The sequence below is a fragment of the Saccostrea cucullata genome, unplaced genomic scaffold (assembly GCF_032062105.1).
Source record: "Saccostrea cucullata isolate Sc308-1 unplaced genomic scaffold, CSIRO_AGI_Scuc_v1 ctg104, whole genome shotgun sequence".
NCBI lineage: Eukaryota > Metazoa > Mollusca > Bivalvia > Ostreida > Ostreidae > Saccostrea > Saccostrea cuccullata.
In genome coordinates this window covers 282078-303722 of record NW_026931089.1, presented here as the reverse complement: position 1 = coordinate 303722, position 21645 = coordinate 282078, and the positions used below count along the sequence as shown (strand labels likewise).

The window sequence follows — 21645 nt, the reverse complement described above, 5'->3', positions numbered from 1 at the left end:
GGAGGTCATGATTTGAACAAACGATTTTTTAAAAATGCCATTAATTTTTCTATATATTCCTAAAAACTTTTAACAGCCATAATGGCCCCACCCTATCTCCCTGAGGATAATTTCACTTGAGTTTTATCTTTCCTGTCTCAATGGTTCTTGAGAAAGAAGATTTTTAAAGATTTTTCGTAAAACTTTGGCCATTTTGGCTCATGATTTGAACAAACGATTTTTAAAAAATGCCATTAATTTTTCTCTAAATTTGAAACAAATTTGAATCCCCTTCACCCTAGGATATACTTTGTGCCAAGTTTGGTTGAAATTGGCCCGGTGGTTCTTGAGAAGAAAATGAAAATGTGAAAAGTTTACGATAACGCCCACGACGACGACAGACAACGGAAAAATTTTGATCAGAAAAGCTCACTTGAGCCTTCGGCTCAGGTGAGCTAAAAACGGATCCGATTCATGGAAACAACGAAGAAGAAGAATTAACTGTAACATTGCTGCATTAGACTGCAATTAATATACCCACAGTGCATTGCAGCAGTAATTGTGGGGCAGATGAATCATTCTCTTTAATGCTTAAGAAATGTCTGCTTTGGTAAACAAATGGGACATTTTACAGCTTTATAATCACAGAGTCCATTATTAGACTCTTTATGTACATTATGGACATGGTTATGTCATTTCCATTTCAGGGTTTCAGTGCAGAACAATATCAATAAATTTATGACCAGTGCTATACAGGATTTTCACTTCTTGATTAATAGCATAATGGTAAACATGTCATAAAACAATTATCCCTGGATTATTTTAGCTATCTGCGTTTTGCTAATGACCGTATTCCAAAAACGTCTGTTCTGAATCTCGTTTTTGGGTGAAATATGGGGAATGGCGTCCTAAATGAGTAGGAAAAATGTCTTTTTGCTAGAACAAAAGAGATGGTAGAGGCTGATAACTCATGCATCGTACAGGTTGTCACAGGTGCTTCCGGATTTAGGCTTTCGGGCAAATAGTCTATCCAGCAGACCCAGAGCACCCGACCTCTTGACCCTTGGTTTTGACGTGGACTCGGATATGACGTCAGAGGGTTTCATGTTTCGTTTTATTCTGATTTGGCGTAGAATTCCTACCAACAATTCGTCGACCTGATGATTCAGGGCCACAGATGTCTCTATATATTTACAGTTATATGTATCTGCCAACTTTTTTGCATCTGGAAAAAAGAAAATCAAGTTATTGTAAAAATCCCACATACATGTAGTGAGCAGAGACTGGGGATGAGAGAATAATCCAACAAGAAAAACTCGCGAACACATACCCGGGTATTCATATAGGAATATTTCTATACATTCATACTACACTGAAGAGTTTGGAAACGTAGAAAATGATTATTTTTTATGAGTTGAAATACAAAGTTCATAGATTACTAAAAGATCTAAAGATGCTCCATGAAAGTTTGCAAAGCATTTGTCCCAATCAATTACCATATTACTGTCGACTAAAATGTCCTACTCCCACTCCTCTGGTAGACAATTCATCGTATTAACCTCAGAATTAGAACGGATAGTATAATTTTCAACTAAGTTTTTCTAATTAATTTTTATCTAAGTTAAAAGATGAAAATGTTTTATTTGAAAACTTCAATATACAAGATAAGTTTGTCCATGTTATTCATTCATTATATTTTGCATAGTATTCATATCTCAAACCGAAGCGATAATATTCTGTAATTAAAATAATTTTTAAATTTTTTTTTTAAGACAAGATAAAATTTGAAATGTGTTTGATATAAACGGTGATATATCTCCTCAAAAACTCAAATACATAAAAATACTTTTTTGTTCACTGGAAACGAAAATAGTCTAATATATAATATTTGACGTTTCGCCAGCGATCTAGCTGCTTTTCTCATCTTATTATGGGGAAACAGAACGTTCACCCAGTTGGTGCGACAGATTAATTATTCACCACCAGAGCTTTATTCTCACTTGACAATAACTTGCTTTCTAGACAGAAAAGAAACCTATATCTAATTAATTCCTTCTACTCTATATAAAGTTCTCGCGGGGTTGACCGACTTTATATGTAGAACATTTGTTCTAACTTGAGAAATCCCCCCAAAAATTATGCCAAATGAATCTAAACGCAAACTTCAAGTACTTAATGGCACATGTGTACTGAAAACTTTCTCTGAAAGACCAAAAAAAGGAGATTTATGTCAATGGTTTAAGAGCATTGCAAAACAATTAAATAAACAGTTTTGGGATGAGCATGACTTATTTACGTATTTTGCAGATTGCAAAAAAATGTCATACCAGATTCGGGTACAGCCCTTTTTCGAACCAGATCGATTTTATTGGCAACGATGATAATGGTTTTGTTGATTTTAAGTTCTTTTCGGATTTTGTTGAGGTTTTCCTTGGCAATCTGGAAAGTCGTTGGGTTATTTACAGAGAAGACAACCATGTAAGCGTCTACATTCAGTGTCCTCAACAAATCCTGAAACGATTCAAATGGATAAATGAAAGGTCACAGTTCAATACTAAAAAAGCAAAATCTCTGATTAAATGAATGGTTATTGTATTAACCATATGTGACAAACTCCATACAGTGTCAATTCGCAGGGGACTACTCTCGTTCCCTACGAATAATATGGAGTTGCAGCGTAACGTAACACTGAGTTGTCTGGAGCTTGCACATCTGGAATAATAATATATAGATAGCGAACAGTTTTCAATATCAAAAGTCCATTAATCAATACAAAATAGGAGCTTAGCATACACGGACCTCTAAAATATCAGAGGTACGATCAGGTGCCATGAAGGAGTGAGCATCCCCTGCTGACCGGTCACACCCGCCGTGTGCTCCTTGTCATGATCGGGAAATAACGGAAAAAATTCGTCGACAATTCAGTGAAAAATAACGGTCTAACAATGAGTATGAAAAAACGTCAGTTTTCTAATGATATGACTGATTCAAAGAAGAGTCAGTTTACAGCTAAAACCAAATATCTGTTCCTCAAAAAAAAAACTACGGAAGCCTATTTAGGACCTATCAAAAAATATATTTAAATTCGATATAACGAATTCTCGAAATTGTTAGAACGAATTTAATTCGTTATAACAATTTTTTGAATTCGTTATAACGAATTTAATTTATTATAACAAATTTGTTGAATTCGTTATATCGAATTCAAAAAATTGTTATAACAGATTAAATTTGTTAAAGCGAATTCTTAAATTTGTAATGACTAATTAAATTCGTTAAAACAAATTCTAAAATTTAAAATCGTTTCATCAAATTCGACTACAGGGGTCTATAGAGAAGTATTTATGAATTTGTTATAACCAATTCAACAAATTTGTTATAATAAATTTAATTTTGTTATAACAAATTCAAAAATTGTAATAACGATTGTAATTGGTTATAACAAATTTTAGAATCCGTTTGAACAAAATTAATTCGTAATTACATTTATTTTGAAATCGTTATAAGGAATTTAAGATACGAATTCCAGGAAATTGTTATAACCAATTAAATTCGTTTTACCAAATTCAATAATTCGTTATATCGAATTCAAAAATATTTTTTGATAGGTCCTAAATAGGCTTCCGTACAAAACAAATGATAGATCCAAATATTATTCACGAAGTACATATAACGACACACATATATTGCATCCAAGGTAGAGTATGCCATGAATGCAACATTAGGAACCCACCAAATAGCGATCAAACAGTATGTTTTGGTTTACACGTGTTTATTGTTTAGCTCTGTGTTTCACAATTCTGTTTGATGTAGCCGTTTGCCTCTAATATAAAAAACAAAACCAATCTTTAAATCATTGTTTTCATGTGCAGTATACTAGTATGTTATAAAATGCTGAATGCTTTAAAATTATAATTTGCTGCCTTTGGCTCGATCACGGAACAGGGAGAAATCAGCAAATGTTGGGTAAATTCCAGTATGAAATAAATAAAATAATGATCACTTATTTTCCTATAAAATGAAGACTGTGTTTTATCAACATTCATTTTATCCTAGTCAGCCAAGAGTTTTCGGCCCGCTCTGCTCCTCATAAACCCTTGAATCGGTCTGCTCTGATCCCAATAAACCTAAGGGTTTATGGGAAGTAGAGCGGACCGAAAATCCTTGGCCAGCGAAGATGAATTCATATTTCCAATATTTTGTGTCTCGATTTATTTTTGTTTCTCTTTCATGACATTGATGATAAATAAAGTCCTACTTTTTCAAGGTCACTAAAGTCGTTTACCATTTTAAGTTGATCAAGGCATGCATACTTTATACCAGCTTTATTGCTGAATTAATGGCGGATGAGCCTTTGAAGTTTACCGTGATCACTCTAATTATATCTTATATAGCTTTTTCATTGACTTATCTAACTATGATAATGAAAGTAAATATTGTGCTGAAATACTTTTTAAGCCTTTTATAATAGATTGTTTTATTAATCTACAATTTGATAAAAACAACAGAAAAACAATTTTGAAAAAAAATATGTTATTACCCTTAGAGAAAAAATAAAGTATAGAAAAAAAAATCAATTACAAAAATCAATAATTGTTTGTACTTGTCATTTAAATCATTTACAGCCAGAATAATAAATGATGTTCATGGCCGTGTGATAAACATGTATTTGCTTTTTACCATTTTCTGACAAACATCTTTTAACCGGAGTAGAATTGATCGACAGGTCAGGTGTTGATTTTAAATTTTTAAACAAAATGCAACGCTTTGTTTATTGTAGTGATTGCCTTTTCTATGAAAACACGTGATTTCCAAAAGACAACCTCGCAGCGTTTGAATTTCATCGTAAATTTTATACATAATTAACGCACCTTGAAATACATTGCTTTTGACTTATTTAGAGTAATATAACATTGTATTGTTGCCTTAAACTAATTGATGAAAAATACATTACATTGTGACCAGAAAACAGTCAATTTTTCGCAATGAGCAACGAAAAAAAGTCTTATCCTGCAATGACCGACTACAAACAGTTTTGGACTAAAATATGAAGTGTTACCATGATCATGCAACGAATGTAAAAATCGTAGTATTAAATATAAGTGTAATTCATATTTAAAAATTGCATGTGCATTGGTGAAATATTTGGAGATATAAACAGTATTCAAGCTCAAAAGTCCACTTAAAAATGCAAATCAAGAGCAGAGCAAAGACGAGCCTCTAAAACACCAGCGGTGGGATCAGGTGCCATAGAGGAGTGATCATTCCCAGCCGACCGGTCTCACCTGCTGTGTATCCTTGTCATGATCGGGAGCATATAATATACTGCAATGGTACGGTTTGCATTTACATTTCACATCTGTGGAATTTTATTGCATAGGTACGGCAAGCAAATTGTAATTTCAAAAAGTTCAGACTACAAACTACAAATTTTTAAGTTTACTTATGCATGTTATGTACATTAACGGAATTACAGAGTAGGAATTTCGAACACTTTGGCTTTCCATACCAAAGAAGGTTGATCTATCGCGACTGAATTCTGTTTACAGAAGTGTTAGGATTTTTGTATCTCGCAGGTTTATAACCATACGTGTGTTTTAGCGAAATACCAGCTGATCTAAGTAACGGGGAGTTGCTTGGTGCTTTAAGAATAAAACGAATGCATTATTTAAAAATAATTAAATGTATGAAGCTATACATTAGGTATTTCCTTTTCATTCAAAATTTCGTATTGAATGGCATTCATATCACATGGATCATTATGGTGAGGAACTCGTACGTTGTCAGAACTTGTTTCTGATCAAACTGATTATGTCAATAAAACATGTTCTAAACAATCATATCATAATTTACTTCTATGGTTGCATTTACAGGAATATCCTTTTGTTACGATTTTAGATTGAAAAGAACTTATCTAGTGTATAATTCTATATACTAATAAATTTGTCTACAGGACTCAGATAAGCTCGTTGTATGCACGTGCATTTCGATTTTCTCGAGTTCAAATTTAAAGATGACAAACTATTCAAAGTAAATTTTAGTAAATATGGCGTATGAACACTGTAGTCTTTAAGCAATTCTGAATTTGTATGCGTCTGGATCGATAGATCCGAGGCGTATATTGTTTTTGTCGTGTCTGTTTGTCTGTTTATCTGTTTGTCTGCTTATCTGTTTGTTTGTTTGTTTGTCTGCAAACTTTAACCTTCGCCATAACTTTTGAACCATGAGAGATAGAGACTTCATATTTGGTACGCATACTCCACCAATGAAGTTCTTTCAAATGACATCAAGGTCAATGACCGTGTGACCTTGACTGTGACCTATATGCTAACAAGATGTGTTTGTGAAACACTATGCGCCCGGCGGCAACAAAGTTTTAAAAAACTATTTTCAGCAGATAAGTGAAAGTCAAGGTCACAAGGTCATTGACCTTGGTGTCATTTAGTGGAGTATGCACACCAAATATGAAGTCTCTATCTGTCATGGTTCAAAAGTTAGGTAAAGTTTGTAAAATCTATTTTTAGCATAAAGGTCAAAGTCAAGGTCACAAGGTCATTGACCTTGGTGTCATTTGAAAGAGCGTCATTGGTGGCGTAAGCATATCAAATATGTAGTCTCTATCTCTCATGGTTCAAAAGTTATGGCGAAAATTTATTTTTAGCAAATAGGTCACATCAAGGTCACAAGGTCATTGATCTTAGTGTCATTTAAAAAAAAATTACTTTGTGAAGTATGCATACAAAATATGAAGTCTCTATTATGGCGATAAAGTTGACAACAGACAGACAGTCAAACAGACAGGACAAAAAACAATATACGCCTCGGATCTATCGATCCGGGCGCATAAAAATAGCTTTCTTAACTTCACCATAACTTTTGAACCATGAGAGGTAGAGACTTTATAATTGGTATGCATACACCACTAATAAAGCTCTTTTAAATGACACCAAGGTCATGACCTTGTGACCTTGACTGACTTATATGCTACAAATAGCTTTTTAGAACTTTCACCATAACTTTTGAACCATGAAAGATAGAGACTTCATATTTGGTATCCTTACTTCACTAATTAAGCTCTTCCAAATGACACCAAGGTCAATGACCTTGAGACCCTGACTGTGATTTATCTGCTAAAAATATTTTTTTGAATTTTGCTGCAACCGGGCGCATGTTATCTCACAAACACATCTTGTTTGCATATATTTTTTTTCATTTTCCTAAATACAAACCTTGACCTGTGACCTTTGGCAAAAAAAACAGAGCAAATATAGAGCAAGCCAAAATTTTTCAAGATAATGTACATGGAAAGGAAAGAAATACTAGAACAGCAAAAATATGATATCAAGCGGAATTCCAGTAAACCACTTTTTAAGCTGTTGTATGGAAATAAACATTAGAAAGCAACAGGAAGATTCTCCCTTGCATTCCTGACCCAAATGCAACCCTAGTTCATTATCTGTACATCTCATGGGGCAAATGTAATAATGACTAAAAAATTTGTATATATGAATCCTGAAATATTTTTAACAATAGAAATAGCAGAAACTTTACCTTTTGACCCCTTTATCAATATTAATCCCAGGCAATATCTTTCACGAAAGCAACTCACACAATTCAAACAAGAACTAACTCCGAACACTTCTAATGAATAAAAGTCAAAACTTGAAAAACAGTCAATAGTTAATCTACGTTCATCTTTTAATTTTCAAGGAGACAATTGTTAAAATCTCGCCTGCATGATCAAGTCTCACACTTTTAAAAACTTTATATAAATATTTCGAGACTGTTTACCTGATTTTCAGTGACGTCATGGAATTCTAGAGTAGATTCCTCTCCATCTAAAAGGACCGAGACAGTCATTTCATCGTCTTCGTCGCCTAAAAAAACAGAAGAAAAAAACATTGAAAATGGCAAGAAATAATCTTAACATTCAAACAAGATGTGTTTGTGAAACACTGATGCCCCTGTATGGCATTACAGCGAAGATAAACTTTTTCAAATACAAATCAGATATGTTGGTAACCAAAATAAGGTCTTCTCACAAGAAATACAATTGTGAATCATGAAAGCTGTAGCGCTACATGTTCAAAAGTTTTGACCAAGGTTAAAGTTTTTTAAAATCAAGTTAAACTCCTAGGTCAAGGTCAAAGGGTCAAAGTTGTTGGATTCTGAAGAAAGGTCTTGTCACAAGGATTACATATTTGATGTATGAAAGCCTTAGGTTTAACAGTTCAAAATTTATGGCCAAAGTTTAAGTGTTTTAAAAGTAGATCAAACTCCTAGGTCAAGGTCAACGGGTCAAAGTTGTTGGTATCATAGGAAAGGTCTTGTCAAAAGGATTACATAAGTGAAGTATTTAAGCCCTAGACCTTACCGTTCAAAAGTTATGGCTAAGGTTAAAGATCTTAAAGGTCAATCTACCAAGGTCAAGGTCAAAGGGTAAATTTGTTGGAATCCAATGAAAGGTATTGTCACACAAAATACATATGATAAGTATGGAAGTCCTAGCACCAACCGTTTAATAGTTGCCAAAGTAAATGTGTGGTAATTTTTGTAAAAGTAGGTCAAACTCCAAGGTGAAGTGGTCAAATTTGGTGGTACCCAATAAGTCTTGTCACAAGAAATACTAGGGCTGGATATTAGCAAGAGATTTCGTATTGCGATATATTACGATATTTTCAACTGTATTGCGATACGTATTGCAATATTTTCAACGAAAATGATATGGCATTTTCTTGTTATATTAACGTTAATTTACATGCAGAATGTACGTAACTGAAATATCTTGTTGATTTTATTTAACCTACATCCATAAAACAGCTTATGTTTTACTGTATGGCTTAATAACAAGTCTTTCTTAAATTCATTTTCACATTTAAATAATAAAATTCCTTAGTCTAAGCATTTTGCCAATATATCGATATTTCAAAAACGTATTGCAATTAATACGATATTTTTTGTCACTGTCTTGCAATATACCGAAATATCGATATTTTTGCCCAGACCTAAGAAATACACAGCTACTTTTCAAGACATATCAGACACACATAGAAACTGTCCAAGGTATATTTCCTTGAAGTAGTTCCGCCGTCTGACATATAAAATATAAAGACTGAAAAGGGGTTATACCATAGGGCAATGGAATGACATTTCTTGAATGGAATATGTCTTTTGTACCGTGTTATTGTGCAGAAAATCAACGCACAAAGATTTCAATGAAAATTCAAATATTTTGTTTTCAGGAATCTTTTTTTTTCAAATTTAATGACACTAGCTGGACTTTCAAGATCAGAAGTATCATACTACTTTTCCTACGTGAAAAGTTCAAATTAATTGCTGCAAACTATATAAATGTACATGTTTGTTTTTTGAGTTGCTTCAAACTGCATGCATATACTGATTTACTTTTTCAGAGAAAATATCATTCTAACTTAATTAATATTGATTTCTTGCTTGGAAAAATGATGATTACTGAATGATGAAAACGCATCTTTACATAATATGTCTGCAAAAAGCAGTTATAAAATTGAATTATATGCCGGTTTTTTAACTTACCAAGGAAATGTTCAATAAATAAATAACAATGATGTCTAGGTTTTTTATGATTCCGATTACAAGCTGCATTTGTTACTTATTATAGCAATCACATGTTGAAGCTCGGCCATTCAGTCACAATTCAGTAATCATTCAGTCACCGTAACTAAATATCATTTTCATCCTGACATGTGCATTTTTGTTTGTTTTTCTTTTCTTCGAATGGGTCTACAAATTATAATTTAATTCTTCTTTGTAATTCAAAAGTCTGAAGGAAAGATGATGCAGAATTTTTTTTTTCAAAAATCTTAAGTACACTTTAGTCTCGTTTATAATTAAGTTCGATTTTTCCGATACAAAATTACACAAAATGCCATTAAAAAGTGTTTTATATGTATATATTAATTTATGAGAATGATTACAGAAAGGTAGAATTTGAACATCAAAGAAAGTTTACAATTTCATTAGATTTTAGAATTTGTTATTTGCAATATTTACAACCAGAAATAATCCAAAAACATATACCAGTCCAGGCATTCGTGTTTGGTATCATTTGTCCTTAATGGAATACGACAATAAGTAAATCGAAACATTTTACTCTTCCCAAAGCGGAAACCTTGGGAACATCAGAATTGAACTGGTCAGTGAACGGACTTAGCGAAAGTCATCCTGGAATTAATTAAGCTGGGTATCTCTATAAGTCTTCGGCTTTGGTGACAGCTTTTGATCGACTTATACCGACCACTTTCGGATTCAGTTCATAAGGACGAAATCTTTAAAGTCCTTGATTGCTGTAAATTATGATTTTCTTCTGAATCTCTCAAAAAGTCGATAGCTTAGCCATTAGATGATGATGTCGGAGCTATCTGCCAGAAGTACGTCATGGAGTGACTGTATCTGCTCTTAACTCATTTGATTTACTTTGCCTACTCCGAGAAAGCAACATAATAATTCAGACTGCAGCAAGTTTGTCATTCAAAGATTACTTCTGACCAATAACGCATACGTAAACTTAAAAAAGAATGTATTTCCTACTCCTTTTTGTTATTAGAAGTAAAAGATAATCTGCAAACGAATTGGAATTGATTACGTATGCATGCAGGTTAAAATAATAAAGGCTTAAAGAGCTTCGTCTAAATATCAAAATTAAACAATTCTTATTTAAAGGGGAGAAAATGTATGAAACTCAAAACAGCTTAACAGACTTTGATTTTGTGGATGGAATACCGTATACATTAACTATTTTGGTAACCATTCGTGAAGCAAATAGTGCTTTGTGTTCAAAGCAAGCCACAAAGTAACCGATTCTTAGATATTTTGACAAAAAGAAGCGAGGTGAGGTGTCTGTTGGGAGCATGTGGTGACTTTATTTTCCTTCTGTCAATAACATTCTTTAATCCTTCTCAGAAATAAAGTGGCGGCCCCCATAAACAACAAAATGCGAAAGACAAACAAAGAATGTGTGGCAAGACTCCAAAGGCTTGCTTCTCTGTTATTATTCGGATCGCTCTGGCTTTATGGAAACAGAAAATTAATTTCCGCGCCGGAATACCGAGCGAATGGATTTTCTCTTTTGCATATTGAATGTAACCTTTTGGCAAATTTGATCGTCAAAAAAGCAGCGAAGTATTTGGCGTCTAATTTGAATTTCTAATGAATTATAGATTGTTATCTATTGAAAATGGGCTTGGAGTCGACCAATAACTTTCTTTTTTAATGCTATCTCCCTTCTTAATGGCGTGCCTCATGGATTGATATCAAGACATTAGAGCAGCATGCGCATCAGCTTAATATATTTTTTGGACGCAGATAGCAGAAACACTGCAGAAGTCGAATTATGACGGGAGAAAATATCTCGATCCCTGATTACTTTGCATGGAAACCTTTGATGCATGTAATTATTATGAATGGAACATTTTCTAATCTGTATAAACCTTGCATATGAAAAAATATAAATGTTTAGCAGAATTCTTTCCAGACAAAGCAAAGCACTTAACAAAATATGATACTGATGTACCCGTCTCTCGTTAGTCATACGCTATCTAATGTAAAGGCACTGACCATTTAAAATTATTTTTCTGGGGGGGGGGGGGTCTTAAAATTTTTGTGTGTGCTTTATTGTGTTGTAAACTTTCCAGTTACAATTTCATCTTCTCCAAAAAACATAGGACCAATTTCAATCAAACTTGGCAAGGAGTTTGGTAGATGAAATTCAAATGTGTTCATTGAAAGGCTACACCCTCTTACAAGGGGGGGGATATACTAGTAATTACGAATTCATAAAATTTTGGTGGCATCATTTGAAATCTTCTCAAGAACCAATGGACCAGAAGAGATGTGAGAGCTTCATTCAAAAGGCATCCTCAGCTAGTGAAGATTGAAGTTTGTATGAATCATGACCCCCGTGGGCTACTGTCCGTGGGTAGTGTGGGACCACAACAGAAGTTTTACACAGGAATGTAGGAAAAATCTCTTTAAAATGTTCATATCAAAAAAAACATAGTCATTATTAATCATTTTAAAAAAGAAGCATCCTCAGGTGATTGCGATTCAAGCTTTTATTCTTCAAATTTTGACCCTCAGGGTGGGACATGGTCAAGACAGGGTATTAAAGATTTACATGTGAATACTATATATTAAGGAAAAAATCTTTAAAACTTATTTTCAAAGACCATCAACCCCGTGGGGATCCGGGTTAGAATAGGTCCTCAGTGCCCCCTTGCTTGTCGTAAATGGAGCGGTCCTTCGGATGAGACCGTATAAACCGAGGCCCCGTGTCACAGCAGGTGTGGCACGATAAAGATCCCTCCCTGCTCAAAGGCCCTAAGTGCCGAGCATAGGCCTAAATTTGCAGCCCTTCACCTGCAATGGTGACGTCTCCATATCAGTGAAATATTCAGGAGAGGGACGTTAAACAGTATACAATCAATCAATCAATCAATCAAAGACCATCAATGACATGATCAATGGTATTATTTAATACAGAATATTCTCAGGTAATGGAAATTCAGAATTGTTGAAATCATGACCATTGAAGGCATGGTGGGTCCACAATAGGGGATGAAATTTAAACATAGAAAAACATGGGGAATATTTCTAAAATTCTTCTTCTCAGCAAAGCCAAGATCAGCCATATTTTCTAGAATCATCCTCAACTAGTGTAGATTGATGTTTGATTGTTTGAATGATGATCATGGCACCCGGGTATAAGGTGAGGCATTCAAGGATCTTCTCCACTTTAAAATACGACCCCCACCCCCACCACCCTCTAGGTTGGTACCAGACGAGCAATCAAAGTTTTACATACGAGCACATTGGAAAAATCTTTTAAGTCTTCTCAAGTACAGCAAATATATGCTTGTTCTTATTCATATTATATGGAAACATCCTCAGTTAGTGTATATTTACAATGTAAATTTGTTCAAATCACGATCCCCTGTGGTAGGATGGGGCCATAGAGAGGTACCGAAGTTTTTACATAAAAATATGTAGGAAAGAATGCTGATGAAGAATAGATGGACCAGTTACTCAGGCGCTCATTGAGGCACCTTGGCCTTTTGTATATTTGGTCTTACCCTATTTGTTTGTTGTTGTTTTTTTTTTAGATTTGTAGAGTTAATCTTTTTAAAAGATCTATGCCGATATTGCATTGTCTTTTGTATTTATTATATGTAAGAATACATCCCGTATAAACAATCATATGCACTTTCGAGATATTTTTTTAGAGCTTGTTCATATCAGTTCATTTTGTTATCACCAAGTCGTCTTTCATAGCGTCGATACGTTCACCGAGATGAAATAAGTTATAATTTAGTGAAAAAGAAAAAACTACGTAATCCGTAAAAAAGGTTCACACCAATCCTGAATAAGCAATTAATTCTCTCCCTTGATAAAACATTTGACATTTCTATTTGCGATAATAAGATTACGGATTTCTTGCGACTATCTGTAGGGAGCTTTCTCAATACAAGAACAATATTACGATGTCTATATGGACCTACTATGTTGGTACCAAGCGGAAATTATACGTTGACACATTTAGAGTATATGACTAAATGCCAACCTTAAAATAGGATTATTAAGTAAACATTATCAATTTCTTCCACGTCTTTGAAGCTGCAAAACAATCGTTCTATTTGGTCTCACAAAATTCTGGCACTTCGAACACATTTCAACGACCTTAAATTAACTTCCAAAATTTCTCAGTTCAACAGCAGTTTCCATGTACATGTCTAATCATTATGCTTAACAAGTACATGTATATAAACTCTTGCACTGGGTTTAATCGAACACCCTAAAAGACCCTCCAAAGTTCTTGAATGAGCTAAACGATAGAACGCAGTTCATAGATATATAGAACCGTGGCGACATGTTTATATCTGATACATATATAAACCTTTCCCCCTTTAAAGAAAGAATAAATTTTTTAAGGAGGGATTCTTCTCATATTTCTTGTGTTTAAAAATTAATGAAATTTTCATAGAATCAAGAAGACTATATCAATATTAGATAGAATCCGTAAGATTAAATTTGACTGTTTTATATTAGAGGTAAGGTCAGGTCAAGGTCATGACCTTTTCCCTGAACAATAAGAATTAAAAAAATACTGTTACGAATCACGCAATGCCTACTTCCATTTCAAAAGATAAAATTTTTTTTTTCTCTTTACAGAAAAAAGATATTACCATTATATATGATCTATCAGAAAATATGAACATTATACCCCAAACTGAGTTTGAAGTACCCGATAGACATCGATCAGGCAGTATAAAACATATGCTTGTAAGTAATCCTTATCGGTCTTCATGTATGAACAAAGTTTATTAAAAGAGTAGTATCACAAATCAATAGCTGGAAAATCCAATAGAGAGATTCACTTCCTGTCGTGTGAGGTCTATTAGTGCGACAGTGAAGAGGCCGAGTTTACAGGGGTATCGATATAATCGAGTCCCTTAACAATAGATACCGGCTTAGAGCTCACCATAATTAGGAAACTAATTTACATTTATCACTAATCCCACGAGATTTTCTTACATATTGTCATGTTTCAAGACGTGACCCGGTCAAATTCAAATTCAACAGACTAGTTACAGAGATGTTTATGTTTTACACATTACAATTGCATATATTTATCTCTAAATTTTATTTTCATGCCGCTTAATTTTGAGAAAAGTATCACGTGGAAAAACGTTGTCATTATTCTTAACTATATACTACTACTGTACATGCAAAATAATATATTCCTTTCTCCATTTGCTACTTGAGAAGAGCTACCCTTTACGATGTGAAGTTATAGATTTTGAAGAACATGATGGCAACAGGAAGAACAAGTGAGAACATACCAATATGACATGCAGAGCATCAAATTGTGTAAATCTGTCAATTTCATATTAAACAATATCGTTTTAATGTTTTTAAAAACCTCCTCTGGTAAAGAGAGGGTCTTAAAGAAAATGCCAACTGGGGGGAATTCTATATAATAAAATAAATTTTCGCCTTTCGTGGGATTTTTATCTATTTGGTACTTTTCTATGACCAAGGCTCTTGTCCGTCTTGCAAATTATATAGCCTAGAAAATTTCGAAGAAAAAAATACAAACCAATGGAAATTTCAAATCCACCCATGTACTCAGACGTTTTGAACTGGTTAACAAGAACCGTTTTTCCGACCCCCACTGATCCACAAAGCGCCACCCTGTACACGTTCGGAATTGCATTGTGGATGGAATACCGTATACATTAACTATTTTGGTAACCATTCGTGAAGCAAATAGTGCTTTGTGTTCAAAGCAAGCCACAAAGTAACCGATTCTTAGATATTTTGACAAAAAGAAGCAAGATGAGGTGTCTGTTGGGAGCATGTGGTGACTTTATTTTCCTTCTGTCAATAACATTCTTTAATCCTTCTCAGAAATAAAGTGGCGGCCCCCATAAACAACAAAATGCGAAAGACAAACAAAGAATGTGTGGCAAGACTCCAAAGGCTTGCTTCTCTGTTATTATTCGGATCGCTCTGGCTTTATGGAAACAGAAAATTAATTTCCGCGCCGGAATACCGAGCGAATGGATTTTCTCTTTTGCATATTGAATGTAACCTTTTGGCAAATTTGATCGTCAAAAAAGCAGCGAAGTATTTGGCGTCTAATTTGAATTTCTAATGAATTATAGATTGTTATCTATTGAAAATGGGCTTGGAGTCGACCAATAACTTTCTTTTTTAATGCTATCTCCCTTCTTAATGGCGTGCCTCATGGATTGATATCAAGACATTAGAGCAGCATGCGCATCAGCTTAATATATTTTTTGGACGCAGATAGCAGAAACACTGCAGAAGTCGAATTATGACGGGAGAAAATATCTCGATCCCTGATTACTTTGCATGGAAACCTTTGATGCATGTAATTATTATGAATGGAACATTTTCTAATCTGTATAAACCTTGCATATGAAAAAATATAAATGTTTAGCAGAATTCTTTCCAGACAAAGCAAAGCACTTAACAAAATATGATACTGATGTACCCGTCTCTCGTTAGTCATACGCTATCTAATGTAAAGGCACTGACCATTTAAAATTATTTTTCTGGGGGGGGGGGTCTTAAAATTTTTGTGTGTGCTTTATTGTGTTGTAAACTTTCCAGTTACAATTTCATCTTCTCCAAAAAACATAGGACCAATTTCAATCAAACTTGGCAACGAGTTTGGTAGATGAAATTCAAATGTGTTCATTGAAAGGCTACACCCTCTTACAAGGGGGGGGATATACTAGTAATTACGAATTCATAAAATTTTGGTGGCATCATTTGAAATCTTCTCAAGAACCAATGGACCAGAAGAGATGTGAGAGCTTCATTCAAAAGGCATCCTCAGCTAGTGAAGATTGAAGTTTGTATGAATCATGACCCCCGTGGGCTACTGTCCGTGGGTAGTGTGGGACCACAACAGAAGTTTTACACAGGAATGTAGGAAAAATCTCTTTAAAATGTTCATATCAAGAAAAACATAGTCATTATTAATCATTTAAAAAAAGAAGCATCCTCAGGTGATTGCGATTCAAGTTTTTATTCTTCAAATTTTGACCCTCAGGGTGGGACATGGTCAAGACAGGGTATAAAAGATTTACATGTGAATACTATATATTAAGGAAAAAATCTTTAAAACTTATTTTCAAAGACCATCAACCCCGTGGGGATCCGGGTTAGAATAGGTCCTCAGTGCCCCCTTGCTTGTCGTAAATGGAGCGGTCCTTCGGATGAGACCGTATAAACCGAGGCCCCGTGTCACAGCAGGTGTGGCACGATAAAGATCCCTCCCTGCTCAAAGGCCCTAAGTGCCGAGCATAGGCCTAAATTTGCAGCCCTTCACCTGCAATGGTGACGTCTCCATATCAGTGAAATATTCAGGAGAGGGACGTTAAACAGTATACAATCAATCAATCAATCAATCAAAGACCATCAATGACATGATCAATGGTATTATTTAATACAGAATATTCTCAGGTAATGGAAATTCAGAATTGTTGAAATCATGACCATTGAAGGCATGGTGGGTCCACAATAGGGGATGAAATTTAAACATAGAAAAACATGGGGAATATTTCTAAAATTCTTCTTCTCAGCAAAGCCAAGATCAGCCATATTTTCTAGAATCATCCTCAACTAGTGTAGATTGATGTTTGATTGTTTGAATGATGATCATGGCACCCGGGTATAAGGTGAGGCATTCAAGGATCTTCTCCACTTTAAAATACGACCCCCACCCCCACCACCCTCTAGGTTGGTACCAGACGAGCAATCAAAGTTTTACATACGAGCACATTGGAAAAATCTTTTAAGTCTTCTCAAGTACAGCAAATATATGCTTGTTCTTATTCATATTATATGGAAACATCCTCAGTTAGTGTATATTTACAATGTAAATTTGTTCAAATCACGATCCCCTGTGGTAGGATGGGGCCATAGAGAGGTACCGAAGTTTTTACATAAAAATATGTAGGAAAGAATGCTGATGAAGAATAGATGGACCAGTTACTCAGGCGCTCATTGAGGCACCTTGGCCTTTTGTATATTTGGTCTTACCCTATTTGTTTGTTGTTGTTTTTTTTTTAGATTTGTAGAGTTAATCTTTTTAAAAGATCTATGCCGATATTGCATTGTCTTTTGTATTTATTATATGTAAGAATACATCCCGTATAAACAATCATATGCACTTTCGAGATATTTTTTTAGAGCTTGTTCATATCAGTTCATTTTGTTATCACCAAGTCGTCTTTCATAGCGTCGATACGTTCACCGAGATGAAATAAGTTATAATTTAGTGAAAAAGAAAAAACTACGTAATCCGTAAAAAAGGTTCACACCAATCCTGAATAAGCAATTAATTCTCTCCCTTGATAAAACATTTGACATTTCTATTTGCGATAATAAGATTACGGATTTCTTGCGACTATCTGTAGGGAGCTTTCTCAATACAAGAACAATATTACGATGTCTATATGGACCTACTATGTTGGTACCAAGCGGAAATTATACGTTGACACATTTAGAGTATATGACTAAATGCCAACCTTAAAATAGGATTATTAAGTAAACATTATCAATTTCTTCCACGTCTTTGAAGCTGCAAAACAATCGTTCCATTTGGTCTCACAAAATTCTGGCACTTCGAACACATTTTAAAGACTTTAAATCAACTTCCAAAATTTCTCAGTTCAACAACAGTTTCCATGTACATGTCTAATCATTATGTTTAACAAATACATTTATATAGACTCTTGCACTGGGTTTAATCGAACAACCTCAAAGACCCTCCAAAGTTCTTGAGCTAAACGATAGAACGCAGTTCATAGATATATAGAACCGTAGCAACATATTTATATCTGATACATATATAAACCCTTCCCCCTTTAAGAAAGAATAATTTTTTAAGGAGGGATTCTTCTCATATTTCTTGTGTTTAAAAATTAATGAAATTTTCATAGAATCAAGAAGACTATATCAATATTAGATAGAATCCGTAAGATTAAATTTGACTGTTTTATATTAGAGGTAAGGTCAGGTCAAGGTCATGACCTTTTCCCTGAACAATAAGAATTAAAAAAATACTGTTACGAATCACGCAATGCCTACTTCCATTTCAAAAGATAAAATGTTTTTTTTTCTCTTTACAGAAAAAAGATATTACCATTATATATGATCTATCAGAAAATATGAACATTATACCCCGAACTGAGTTTGAAGTACCCGATAGACATCGATCAGGCAGTATAAAACATATGCTTGTAAGTAATCCTTATCGGTCTTCATGTATGAACAAAGTTTATTAAAAGAGCAGTATCACAAATCAATAGCTGGAAAATCCAATAGAGAGATTCACTTCCTGTCGTGTGAGGTCTATTAGTGCGACAGTGAAGAGGCCGAGTTTACTGGGGTATCGATATAATCGAGTCCCTTAACAATAGATACCGGCTTAGAGCTCACCATAATTAGGAAACTAATTTACATTTATCACTAATCCCACGAGATTTTCTTACATATTGTCATGTTTCAAGACGTGACCCGGTCAAATTCAAATTCAACAGACTAGTTACAGAGATGTTTATGTTTTACACATTACAATTGCATATATTTATCTCTAAATTTTATTTTTATGCCGCTTAATTTTGAGAAAAGTATCACGTGGAAAAACGTTGTCATTATTCTTAACTATATACTACTGTACATGCAAAATAATATATTCCTTTCTCCTGTTGCTACTTGAGAAGAGCTACCCTTTACGATCTGGGGTTATAGATTTTGAAAGAACATGATGGTAACTGGAAGGTCAACTGAGAACATACCAATAAGACAAAGCATCAATGCAAATTGTGTAAATCTGTCAATTTCATATTAAGGAATTCTATATAATAAAAGAAATTTTCGCCTTTCGTAGGATTTTATCTATTTGGTACTTTTCTATGACCAAGGCTCTTGTCCGTCTTGCAAATTATATAGCCTAGAAAATTTCGAAGAAAAAAATACAAACCAATGGAAATTTCAAATCCACCCATGTACTCAGACGTTTTGAACTGGTTAACAAGAGCCGTTTTTCCGACCCCCACTGATCCACAAAGCGCCACCCTGTACACGTTCGGAATTGCAGTAGAGGTAGCGATTTTATTTGCATTGTCAAGGTCCACACTGTCCGACTCACTCGATATTCTCTGCCGGTGTTTTTCCCTGTGTGAAATATGTTCCGAAAAACTTCCATCAGATGCCAAACTTGAATTGCTTTGGCGAAAGGTGTCGCCTCGGTTGACAATACCTTTTGACGTCATTTTAAAAGAGCGTACGCGACGTAATGGTTCGCCGTCGGCGCCGCATTTCACCGAAAGTAGCTCTTTGCCCCCAGTGTCGGGCATGCTGTTTCGCCTTGGGACATCAATAAGTTTTTGCACACCACGGGGACGAGGTTTATTTTTGAAAGAATTTGTCCTAGATGAGGGCGCGGATCCATGATTATTATATCTGAAGGGACTTGAATTTGCGAGTTCCATTGCAAGTACACCACAAGGTTAAACAAATTGCTAGAATTTATCCTCCGTGAAAATCACGTGGAATTACATTTTTTGCTAAAAATTCGCACTTTAACGCGTCCTTAAAGATTATAAATCCTGGTGGAGTTTTATCTACGGCATCATTTTCTTTTTATATACATGTATCTTCAAATATTGATCCATGTCATTCAGACGATGGCAAGGATAAACGTCCGTTGCCAGTTGCAGCAGATACAGTTTTCCACGTGACTGAAGAAAGTTCACACCGAAACAACAACAGCCGGCAGCATGCAAACACATTCGGGAGAAATAAAAAATAAGACGGAATCTTACATTTTCAGTGGTTGTGATTTGCCGCTAAGTCAATCTCCCCGAAAAATAACTAAAGCAGAGCAAGACTGCGTGTTTCGTTTACGAGATCGATCTCATCAGCAAATAATTTAATGCCATGACAAACGTGATCGAATTATTTCTGATCAAAATGATATTTAGTGTTTGAAAAGATTGACAAATAAGATGTGTAATATCAGTTTCCCTTGCTCATATATTACGTGCATTTGCAGGATATTTTTGAGATGGCAAAGGGGAAAGCTCATTTAAATTTTTGAGAAGTGGAATGTACATGCATTAATTGAGGCCAAAAATAATTTACACAATATCATAAGGAGGATATATGGAGATAACGAACAGAATTCAATCTCAAAGTCCATAAAACAATACAAAATAGGAGCAGAGCAAACACGGATCTCCGAAACATCAGAGGTGGGATCAGGTGCCATGGAGGTGTGAGCATCCCCTGCTGACCGTTCACACCCGCTGTGTGCTCCTTGTCATGATCGGGAAATAACGGAAAAATCCGTCGTCAATTCAGTGTATAAATAATGGACTATAATTCATTTCACTTAAGCAAATAAGATAATTTACATGCAAAATAATACGAAGAACAATTTCACAATTATCAAAGAAATGTTTGTTTTTGACGTATTGATGTATTCATGAAACAAATTTTCAGTAACTTACCAATTTTTGAACTTCCTTCTTAAATGTAAAAAAAATGTAATGAATTAAATGTCGGAACACATATTAAAAAAGCTTAATTAACACAATAACCCTTCAATCCAGTCCCTGTTTGATAAGAACAAGTTGCACACTTCTGAAAACAGAATTTATTTATAGCTAACCATTTCTATTATAAAACAAAAAGTGCATTTGGGGATGGATTTAATTAAATGGAGCAAAGGAAGGATTTCGTGTGATTGAAACATCGTGTTCGAACTGAGTATATACGTGTTCTACAAGTACTCGACCTTTACATGTAAATATTGACCATAAGCTATGCATTTTCTTTTTTAATAGCACATTATACACAAATATATACACATGTCGCCAGTACATATAATAAATACATTGATTCATCGACCATAGTGTGCTATGTGTACGTTGGGTGGTTGGAACATAAAAGTCTATCTCGATGATTTGAGCTGTAGTAGCACATGTCAAACGAAAGGAGACGTATACTAAGGAACACAGTAGGCAAAGTTCCACTGGTATTCAAACCATGAGAGAAAATAATTAACTTCCGTTTTATTCCTCATTTGCC

The 21645-nt window shown here is 34.5% G+C and overlaps 1 protein-coding gene across 1 annotated transcript; it reads right to left on the bottom strand.

Annotated features, from left to right (window-relative positions):
* Positions 1 to 476: 476 nt before the first annotated feature.
* On the bottom strand, positions 477 to 20357 carry LOC134231370 (GTP-binding protein GEM-like). Its single transcript, XM_062713338.1, has 4 exons — positions 19535 to 20357; positions 7771 to 7856; positions 2307 to 2490; positions 477 to 1204 (listed from the first exon to the last, which is right to left on the bottom strand). Exons 1-4 carry the CDS (start codon positions 20043 to 20045, stop codon positions 948 to 950), a joined length of 1038 nt encoding a protein of 345 aa, XP_062569322.1. The 5' UTR covers positions 20046 to 20357; the 3' UTR covers positions 477 to 947.
* Between the last annotated feature and the right edge of the window lie 1288 nt (positions 20358 to 21645).